The sequence below is a fragment of the Lupinus angustifolius genome, chromosome LG17 (genome assembly GCF_001865875.1).
Source record: "Lupinus angustifolius cultivar Tanjil chromosome LG17, LupAngTanjil_v1.0, whole genome shotgun sequence".
In the NCBI taxonomy this organism is placed as follows: Eukaryota; Viridiplantae; Streptophyta; class Magnoliopsida; order Fabales; family Fabaceae; genus Lupinus; species Lupinus angustifolius.
Genome location: NC_032025.1, coordinates 2,684,833 through 2,695,971, shown reverse-complemented (window position 1 = coordinate 2,695,971; position 11,139 = coordinate 2,684,833). Strand labels below are relative to the sequence as shown.

The following is an 11,139-nucleotide window of genomic DNA, read 5'->3' as shown; positions in this document are numbered from 1 at the left end:
TCAAAAAAGTTATTACACTTACAACAGAACAGAAAATTTGTATGTCTTCTTTTATCAAACATTTTTTTCTTCTCAATCTTCATCGTGAATCAATGTTAATAAAAGTTTAATATTTTCTTTCAATATTTGCATTTAGTTTTATTTACTCCTAATAAAACACAATTTGATCCCATGATAATCAAAATAATCAATGATTCAATTTCATGAAACAAGTTAGGAAAGTCAGTCATAAAAGAAAACTTTGAATAATAGAAAGAAAAAAAATCCGTAGATAGTAAAGCCATTTTATTCTTATTTTATATGATTTGGTCGTGGCAAACAAAAAGACAAATGTGCAGCAAATCCAACAAAAAAAGGGGGACAGAGAAAGTGAGAGCAAAAATGGTAACATGTAAGAAATCAGTTTCTGAGAGATTGAACAAAACAAGAGTCTCGTTTTAGTCTCTGACATTTATATACATTCTCACCTAACACCTAATCCCTACATTCATTCTTTCTGTCAACTCATGTCCCTCACTCTCTGCAACGTTTGAAACTATATTCGGTTATTTTTATTTTATTAAATCCTATGAAAAGGAAAATGAAAGACCAGAATCTCATTTCCGCTTGTAATCATCAATATCAGACAAATGAACCGGTACGGCACTCTCATTTTTCTTATTTATGTCCAAAATTTAATCTTTTTTGGCTTACAAAGCCAGCTTCTTGTAAAGCCTCTATTTTTATATTAATTTTTTTGGGTTTCCCATTTCCTGTTTCTTACCCCCATTTTTGGCATAGTTCTATGTTACTCTCACCAAGAATAACAGTGATTGTATGGTATTTTGCCTATTTTAGTTTCATTATTGAAGCCCCCGAATACTATGTCTTGGAGGGTTCTCATCATTTTTGTTTCTATTTGGAAGCATATTTGTAAGGGGTATATTTGAATACATTTTTCACTCTCTCCTGTTTGTAATGATGAATCTGTGATGATTAATTAACAGAACAATCAAGTTCAGCTAGATGTCACAGGTCCTAGTAACAAAATTAATAGTCCTTCACATGAAAATGTGCATAGTAACTCAAATCAGCAGCAACAACCACCAATTGTTCAGTGGTCCCACACTCCTCAAAATGCTACACAACAATTGATGGCAGTATCCTTTCCAAATCAAGTATTATCACATGGAGTCTTTAACCAGTGGCAACAGTTTCTAAACCAACTTCAGGTATTTGCACAGTCAATATCACCCTCTTGCCAATCTCAATGGCCTGGTGGTGCTAATCCATTGCTTGGAGGACCTAATGTCCCTCCTATTTTTCAGACTCTGCAAGCTCATCAGACCCCACTTCCCAATATGCCTTACCATGTTGCATACCCATTTCCTGGCTTTCCAGGTTAGTATTATTATCAACTATTCATTTTCAATTAGAGTATACTTGAATTGAAGACATATGTATTTTAACATAATGATTTTTAATAGCTAATACATCACATGTAATGGCGTTGTTGTTTCAAATAATGATAATAGTTTCTCTGCTTGTGTCACCCTTTTATTTAATACATCATGTGTGTTGAATATTATGGGCATCCTTGTGCACATTTTCACTCTAGGAGTTTCTATAATCTGTAATGTATTAAGGTTTTGATCTTGTGTATAGGTCCTTGCAATCATTCATCTTGTTTGGGTCAGATGCAGCAATTACAGCATTCTTATGCTTACAATTCTCCTGGAGCACCTGGCTTTTCGTCAGCAACACCTACAATGCCTAGCTGCTCAACTTCTGGAAAGCAGACTTCAGAAAGCGGCACCATCAAACCAACTGCAAAACTTTCTCAGAAGCACCAGCAACTATGGGAAGCTCAGGTGAATAGCTATCCCCCAGTTCTCACACTTCAATTATGATTGATATGATCTCGAGTGCCTTGAATGAACAAGTTTACTCTTGCAGTCAGTGGAGAATGTTCAGCTGCGGAGTATGGTAGATAAGTTGCAAGCTGAAGTTTCTGATTACAAGGATCGTCTTGTGAAGCTTGAAGAAGAAGTTTCATCTCTCAAGCAGGATTACAAGAATCAAATCATGAAACTTGAACAAGTTTCATCACTCAAACAAATAGTGGAAACACCCAAAGCTGCTGAAGTTATTCAGACTATCCCAGCAGGAACAGGACAACCACCAAAGAGAGGGAGAGGGAGAGGGAGGCCTAAGCGTTTAGCCTCAATGGAAGAATCACACGAGCCCAGCCCCCAATCTCGTGGTAGAAAGCCTGCACTGAATCCATTTCAGTTAGATAGTAATTCACCCATCTTCGAAAAAGTTGTTCTAAAACGGGTGGAAAATAAAGACATACCAAATCATCCTACTACTAGAATAGCGCAGCAGGAAAACAGTGGAAAGATCTTAAATGGTGTTAGCAACTCGGCGAAGTCTACATACCAAGGTCGAATTAATCAGGAATATCAGGGAATCAAAATGTCTGGAAGTGGAGCTATTATTTGTTGTGCTTCAGGAGTAAAAATTAACTTTGAAAGGGATAAAGATAAAGACATGAAAATGGTCTACTCTCAACAATCACAACCAAGTAAAGTGTTGGGAATCTGCACAAGTGTCTCAACTAAATATATTGGAAATACTAGTAATGGGAACCATGGCTTGACTTCTATTGACTCAGCAAGGGATGTGTTAGATGCAGCCAATCAAAGCCTCTTCCATAATGGCAGTTTGGTCGAACAACGAGAAAAGATAAGTCCTGGATTGAATTCTGCAAATGAAGAGGATGATTCAGTAGAGATGGAAGATGCTATTGTTGGGTCAAGCAAAGATGAAAACGAGGAAGGAATGATAGATGACACTAGCTTCTCTGCTTAAGAAATTTGTAGGTGCACCATGATAATTGCCATAAAGGTCTGTTTCCCCTTAATTCTTTTTTTGACACATAGGAAACATAAGAAACTAAGAAGAAAAACTACCTAGCCCTTAAAAAGGGATAACATATGGAGGATGATGATTTCAATATAGTACTCCGGCTGATCTACATAGATCATGTAAGAGAGATAAAATAATTTGACCAGCAAGAGTGATATTATCCTTGGACAATCATTTCCAATCATCAACAGATTCAAGACTACATCTTGGAACTAATCATCAGCCAATAATAAGAACACCATGCATATATGTGTCAGAATTGGTTATATCTATTCATGTTCTAACTTCTAAACTTGTAATTTCATATTAATGGCAGACAACAGAAGATGCAACCAATTCATATTCTGGAGCCAACCCATTCGGAGAAAAAGATCAGAGCTTCTAAATGCTAAGAAATATTTGCTAATTGCTTTGCATATGCTAGCTCAAGAAACTTGGCATGTATACTCTACTTTGCATATACTCCCCATGGTCCTTATTATTACCCCGTCTGATCAATTATACACCCTACTCTTAATTAATGATAATAATTATTGTATACATTTTTAGTTCATTGGATATTGTAATTTTTGTTTTATTCCCTAATTTTTGTTTTATCCACTTGCCCATTACTCATTCTGCTACAACATGCGGTGAATGCCATCAAATGAATTAACAAATTGATTACTCCTTCAGCTCCACTTACCCATTACTCTTGATCAATGATAGTGGCTAAATTGATTGTTTTAAGGCTAACACAATTTTAAGGTGGAGTAAAGAGGAAATGGATTGAAAATAGTATAATAGGAAAAGTAGTACTTTTTTTATTATAAAAAAACAAGAAAAACCAATCAGGTTTGGTGCAAAAAAATTGTATACGGGTATATTATTCTAAAACACGAATTAATATTTTTATATTATTTAAAAGATATTGATCGGTAGGAGATATAATAATTTTGAGATTCCAGTTTATATGGGATATCCTAAATCGTGTCCTGTTCTATGTCTTAATTCAATTAGATTGTTTCATTTTATTATTCTTTGGTTTTATATTTTTTATCTTTTGCATATGTTAATATATAATTGGTTTGAGATAAGGGATGAAATACCGTCATGTGATCCTCATCCAACTGACACTAACAACATTATTAGTGGATAAAAACCGGACACGTGGCATTTTAGAAACCCTGATTTTTTAGACGTTAAAAGTGTTACTTAGTTGTCTTCAAAACCGCAAAATTTAGGTCATTCTCCTTCTTTCCCAAGCCAATAAGCAAAGTGGGGTTTTCTTTGCAATTGCACTTGGAACTAATCTTTTAAACCACAACGACCCAATGACATCAAAGCTAGTTGCTTCCACTCTCCGTCACCACCTCTCAAAATCAACCCGTCTCTTCTGCCGCCAACCCTTCTCCACGGCGGCGGTGGCAGAGTCCGAATACCATGAGGACTCTGCCGGAATTACAATGAAAGGTGTCAAAATTTCCGGAAGACCCCTTTACTTAGATGTTCAAGCAACATCACCAGTGGACCCACGTGTCCTCGATGCCATGCTCCCATTCTATATCTCTCGCTATGGAAACCCTCACTCTCGTACCCACTTCTATGGTTGGGAATCTGATAACGCCGTTGAGCACGCACGCGCCCAGGTCGCGTCCCTTATCGGCGCTTCCCCCAAAGAAATAGTCTTTACCTCAGGAGCCACCGAATCTAACAATATATCTATAAAGGGTGTGTTGCATTTCTACAAGGATAAGAAGAAGCACGTGATAACCACGCAGACAGAGCACAAGTGTGTGCTTGATTCTTGCCGTTATCTTCAGCAGGAGGGTTTTGATGTGACCTATCTTCCTGTTGAGTCAGATGGGTTGGTTAATTTGGAGAAGCTTCGTGCCGCGATTAGGCCCGATACTGGGCTTGTTTCTGTGATGGCTGTGAATAATGAGATTGGTGTGGTTCAACCTGTTGAGGAAATTGGAAAAATTTGCAAGGAGTTTAATGTTCCTTTTCATACCGATGCGGCGCAGGCTTTGGGGAAGATTCCAATTGATGTGGAGAAGTGGAATGTGAGTTTGATGTCTTTGAGTGGGCATAAGGTTTATGGGCCTAAAGGGGTTGGGGCGTTGTATATGAGGAGGAGGCCTAGGATTCGAGTTGAGCCGCAGATGAATGGTGGTGGACAAGAGAGAGGTATTAGGAGTGGAACTGTGCCTACCCCTTTGGTTGTGGGGATGGGTGCTGCTTGTGAGGTTTCCTTGAAGGAAATGGAGTATGATGAGAAGAGGATTTCGGCATTGCAAGAACGGTTACTTAATGGGATTAGAGAGAAACTTGATGGGGTGGTGGTGAATGGGAGCATGGATAGGCGCTATGCAGGGAATTTGAACTTGTCGTTCGCATATGTTGAAGGGGAGAGTCTGCTTATGGGGTTGAAGGAGGTGGCTGTGTCCAGTGGCAGTGCCTGCACTAGTGCCAGTTTGGAGCCTTCCTATGTGTTGAGAGCCTTGGGAGTGGAAGAGGATATGGCTCATACATCTATTAGATTTGGCATTGGGAGGTTCACTACCGAGGCTGAGATTGATAGGGCAATCGAACTCACAGTTAACCAAGTGGAGAAGTTGAGGGAAATGAGTCCACTTTATGAAATGGTGAAGGAAGGTATTGACATCTCGAAGATTCAATGGGCACAGCACTGATTATCTTCGCAATTGTTGACACGATTGGATATGTGGAAGGATGCGTGGGAAATAGGTAGCCTCCCTCATAGATAGACAAACATATGTGGCACTCAACCATATAAATAATCATTGGTCATCCAGGTTTCTGGTAGCCTTTTAGAATTATCTTGAGCATCAAAATAGGTGATTTAGGATGAAAATGCTTATAAATAGTCGTGTGTGATAATACCTTTCTGGTATTGCATGCATTTTCTTTGCAAGTACCTAAATTGGATTATGTTAACAGAAAAAAAACACTGATACTCATAACCTGTTTTCCCATTTTGATTTCGTTTTGTTGTTTTGTGCCTTGTAGAATCTTTAATGTGTATGGCCAATTACATTTGGTGAATTGTTGGTTTTATATGCATTTGGCTGGTAAATGATGTTAATTGAGTCAATGTTCTATTCTATTATACCAAGCTCTCTTAATAGTTTTGGCCTTGTAGCTGCATTTTCTATCAGCTAAATAGTGAAGGCAAAAGTGTTGACTCACTCTAGAGTCTAGCATTACAATATGATGTTAATTAATGTACAATTTACTTTATTGAGCATTGGCTCGAGTGCCTGCATTATATGAACCAGAACTGCCTGCTAATGTACAGCTTCATCTTGATGATATGGTTCAACCATATAGAATTCTGGATAGTCGTGTAATCATAGAAGGAGGCAAACCAATTAAACAATGCCAGGTACATAAGTATATTGGAAAGGAATGTCAGCGGAGGATTCAACTTGGAAGCTTTTGCTATGCCAGTAAGTGAGACTGTGGAAGCCTCGTGCACTAAGTCTCCCTTTTTATCTATTAACATATATTATTACTTAGAAGCAGTGACAAACTTATATAATAGGCAATTATGCATCTGGCAGTTACATAGCAGTCGTGTATTATGTATATCTGCCTATCTGGACAGTAGGGCTGGTACTTAGGCATATTTTGCTGTTATTTGGGAGTTTAGGGACAGAGAATAGTTCTCTGTAGGAGACATCGTCTCAGAAACAACAACTCATTGCTGTATTATTTGTGGTTTCAGTGCTTAATTACATTATTCCCAGTTTACTACTTGAAGATCTACCACATATCCTGCAAGAGTGACAATATTTGAGGCCCCTTTTGGTAGTCAGATTCTGTTCTTTCTGCGAAAGTGTCAGCATCCTCTTAACTTTCAATTTTATTTCATTGCCATGATTTTCTTCTCTTCCAAGTCTGCCATCAAAGGCCAAAGTTCAAACTTGAATTAGTGTTTAAGAAACTAAGCACACAGAATAATGTGTTTCTTACCATTGTGGCTACATTTTTTCTCTTCAACTATGCAATTATGCTCTGGTTAGGTGATTTGTGAGTCACTCTGATTTCCCAGGTGAAAGATGGTGTTAATAGAACCATCATATGTATAGACTGGATCTTTAGATTCAGGTAATACAAGTTGACGATGGAATCGATCTTTGGGATTTCTTTTAATGTCATGTTTTGCAAATAAGTAAACTCTTTAGGATGGAGGTCAGGACTATCTGAACTTTCCTGATCAGTGCAGCCTGCTGCTGATTAAGGTTATATGACTGTACAAGTTTGATCTTGTTATTACTAGTGTCACATGTTTGCCATTTACCTGATGTTAGATCATTAATGATGAAGATGAGGATTCTGGTACCTTTGCTCCATAGTGTCTAGGATTTGAGTTTCAAGCTTTGATTCTATTCCCATATCACTGTTTCTTTGTGCTGAAAATTGCAGCCATATCACACCCCTTCACCCTAACACAACTTCCTAAACAGTGAATTTTTCTAGAATTATGGAGATCGAGATTGTAGTTATCTTGTAGCAATCAAAATACAAGCACTATTTGTTACAAGGTACTAGCCATTGGATTTAATGACTGCAGCAAAAATTGACCCACAGCAAATTCAAATCTACAGTTTTGCATGACTTCTGACAACTAATTATTGTACCCTTTAAGGTCTTTAGATGAATCCCTTAGTAGTTTCTAGATTTTTATGCTTCTAGCTTTACTTGAATTCCCTTATCCTGTTCTTTTGGGCTGAAAGTTGGGGTTCAGACCAATCCTCCATATGGACCTGAACTCTTATGACTTGTGAACCCAAAAAAGTTAATGGGGCTATTCCAGTTGCAACCAGACTTGGTCATTCTTCAAAATGCAAGCAAGTTAATGCAATAAAAAATGGAGTGTGATTGTTAATGCAATTAGCTGGTGTAAATGTCCTGACCAAGGCATTATACAATCATCTGGCTTTATCACCTGCTGCTGATCCATCAGCATCAGATGGTAACTAGGATATGACTGGTGAGTAGTTCATGGCAGCACAGTTTTTCCGGCACACAGGGACGGGGCAACTTCAAAACTGTGTAACTGATATTTACAGCACAAAAAAACTTGAGGAAAAGTGTACTGGGAATGGAATCAAAATCCTTTTTTTTCTTCCAGTGGTCCCTAATTAAAGCTTTTCAGTTCTGTATTCTGTCTTTTCCTTTGCACCCACATTCTCTTATTGTTGAGCTTAGGATATGATGTAGATTTTCATGGGGGGCTCACACTTCTCTCACGTGACTACTGCCACCCCACTCTACTACTATATTCTTCTTCCTCCATCTGCATTCACTTTTGAAGTACACTTTATGTTCTTTCTGTAGTCATTTTCGTCTGAATCAGAGCATTCAGTTCATATTGATTTTTTATTCATTCTTTTGGGGATGAAGTTTGTGCTAATTTTATCATTATTGGCCTTTCATGTGGTCCTTTAGTTTGTTAACTGAACAAGAGGGTGTAATAAACTTGGCTGCTTTCATGTTCTGTCTCCAGCCAGACCCATTTATGGTCATACTTAACATAATTTTGAAAGAACAATGATTTTTTTTTACCAAACTCTACTTTACACTCATTTTATAAGCATTGATTAAAAGTCTTTTTCTTTGCAAACAATAATGTGTAGATAAATTATTAGCATTAAGATAATACTTATTTATTTTGGAAAGAAGTGTGATCATTTAAACTTGCAAGAGGGTCAAGGCTTGTTCTGTTTTTTCAACATGTTATGCTAAATTGCTAATAGAAAATAAGCTGTGCACCCAGTATGATAATTGTATTTGTAGTAGTTTTAGAAACATATGAGTAATAATTGGAAAAGTTACAGTTTTCTGATATTTTGAAACAACATTAGACTCTAATACCAAACCAAACCACATGAGTATATTTTCAACTAAGAGAGGTGACACTAACATGGTTCAAGACTTCAAGTGCAACGGTTTGAGTCATAATGTTTTTTTAGTTCTGTTGTGTTAACTAAATTCTACCATTATAAATTTTGTAGCTATCCACTAATATAGATTGTTCCATCCAATTGAGGGGCACGAAACAGAGGAGATGAATATTCTAAAAGAAAGCAACCTGATACTCACTCAGGACAATTACTAAGCATTCAATCTCTTTCACGTTTTGGAGGAATATTATAAAAAACGAAAATTGTAAGAGGACAATCAAAGCTTAGCATGTCAATTTATTTTTGTAGCTCACTCTGATTGCATGTTGCAGGACTTAGCTCTACCCGAAGTACTGACTTCACGGTGTCTCAATTAAAATCACAAACGTAAAAACATGTATTATTGCATTGCACCATATCATTGGTTTTGGAGAAGTTAAAAGAATGCTTATATTCTTTAACTTAGGCTCTGTTTACCAATTGAATTTTGGAAAGGAAAGAACAAAAATAAAATGTCTAAGAACTATGAAATATATTAGTACTATGAGTATGATGTTTTTATTTTTCTTATTTTCCTAATTCAATTTGCAAACAAACCTTTAATATAATATTTTTTAGGAAAATAAAGGTGGGGTTCATAGAAAAGGATCACATGTCTCATAATTTCTCTATCTTCATGCTCCGAACCAATCAATCCTCATAAAATAATATTATAATATTAATTTCTGTTTTTATAATTTTTCTTTTTAAATAAATAAAAAAAATTCATTGGCTTCAGATACTAAATATGATATGAATGGGTACATGTGATCCCACTGCTCATGATAGGCGAAAACCTTTTCAACTTCTTAGCAAATGTCCAAATCTTGTATTTATATTCTTTTTACCACCGAAAAATGCTGACCAGTGTTACTTTTGACGGAAATATCTTTTCTTTAATCACGAGAATATATCATTTTCCATTCTCATTTTTATGTTTTAAGTTGATTGTATCTGTTTACAACATAAGCAATCAACCCACTCCAAATTACATAAGCATAAACTGGACAGTAATTAGTAACCACAAGACATAACAACTAAATGTTACCAACAAAGAAATGGAGGATAGTTTCTGAGAGCTATGAAGTACGGCATACATTTCCTCAAAGAAAGAATAACTTAAAAGTGTATAATCATTACATAATTGACAAAATGATTGGCATCCTTGATTATCTGAAGTAACTAAGTTCTGGTAAAATTTGAATTAAGGGTTAAAAATAAGATTCCCACATTTACACTTCCAACTCATGGGTTTGTAGTTGACATTATCACCCCTTTCATAAGCAGTTGTAGGCATCATTGAAGGGTTGATATTGATCTTCCCATTCTGAGCTTGAGGATTTGAGGGTACCTGAATAGCTTCACAAGGTCCACATGACCTACACCTTCTCTCACATTTAGGAGGCCTTGACCCTATCCTTGCCCTCACTGTCACCTTATCAGCATGAACTATCTGCACAAATCACCAAAAGATTTCTAGTGTTTTACTTTTATTTATTACTCATGCTATTTCATAACAACATTCTAAAAGAAAAGTTCTGTACCTGTTGAAAACCATTTTGTTTGGAAGTCTTTCTACTACCTGCTAGAAACAAAAAGGGATGATAATGTTTGTTGGAGCATGTTTCTATAATTCTAAGTGGGAGGTAAAGCTTTAGAAACTGCTCATTTACCTTCTTCAGTAACAAATCCTTGCAGTGTCCAGCTTGAAAATATCAGAAAGAATAGAGAAATGGTGATAAAGCTGAGTCTTTGAGCGCAAATGGCATGATGATCACGCCTCATTTCAGGGAGAACTGTGCTGTAGAAAACTGAAGTGAATGGAGTTGTTAGAGAGAGCTGATGAAGAAAGAGAGACTGGTTGAAATTTTTTTGGAAGTTGGCTCCAATTTGAGAGAGAAAGAGACAAGGAATAAGACATAAAAGGGTTTAGTAACTTAAGGGACAGAAAATATTGGATGTAGCAAATAGAACTAACTGAATGACACCATAGCAAGTAACAAGCAATGTGTTGCTATGAGCGTTTGTTATGTTGAAGTGACTGCGCTTAGAACACAAGAGAAAAAATGCACTCAAGTGTAAGCAAATGAGGAACCCTTATATAATAATTTACTGAGGAAGGTGGAAGCATAAGCATTAGAAATTTAGAACCCCGAGAACCGCATAATATATGACATATAAGACAACTATTGTCTAGAACCTAGTAACAACAAAATGCCACAAGTTTCACTAGTTGTCATGGAGAAGCTGCCACAAACTGACATAGTGACATGCATCT

The 11,139-nt window shown here is 36.6% G+C and overlaps 3 protein-coding genes across 6 annotated transcripts; 2 read left to right on the top strand and 1 right to left on the bottom strand.

Annotated features, from left to right (window-relative positions):
• On the top strand, positions 311-2,899 carry LOC109330701. Of its 4 annotated transcripts, none has more exons than XM_019564974.1 (5): positions 311-637; positions 987-1,211; positions 1,308-1,380; positions 1,645-1,850; positions 1,936-2,899. In XM_019564974.1, exons 1-5 carry the CDS (start codon positions 569-571, stop codon positions 2,851-2,853), a joined length of 1,491 nt encoding a protein of 496 aa, XP_019420519.1. In that variant the 5' UTR covers positions 311-568; the 3' UTR covers positions 2,854-2,899. The 4 variants fall into 4 exon arrangements, with proteins under 4 accessions (XP_019420519.1, XP_019420518.1, XP_019420517.1 ...); XM_019564973.1 differs by having other exon boundaries at positions 987-1,380; positions 1,936-2,709; positions 2,761-2,899; XM_019564972.1 differs by having other exon boundaries at positions 311-527; positions 987-1,380.
• LOC109331609 (cysteine desulfurase, mitochondrial-like) lies at positions 4,114-6,007 on the top strand. The gene has a single exon (XM_019566214.1). The coding sequence runs from the start codon at positions 4,224-4,226 to the stop codon at positions 5,583-5,585; it is 1,362 nt and encodes a 453-aa protein (XP_019421759.1). The 5' UTR covers positions 4,114-4,223; the 3' UTR covers positions 5,586-6,007.
• On the bottom strand, positions 9,990-11,139 carry LOC109330728 (EPIDERMAL PATTERNING FACTOR-like protein 2). Its single transcript, XM_019565009.1, has 3 exons — positions 10,535-11,139; positions 10,406-10,443; positions 9,990-10,314 (listed from the first exon to the last, which is right to left on the bottom strand). Exons 1-3 carry the CDS (start codon positions 10,644-10,646, stop codon positions 10,066-10,068), a joined length of 399 nt encoding a protein of 132 aa, XP_019420554.1. The 5' UTR covers positions 10,647-11,139; the 3' UTR covers positions 9,990-10,065.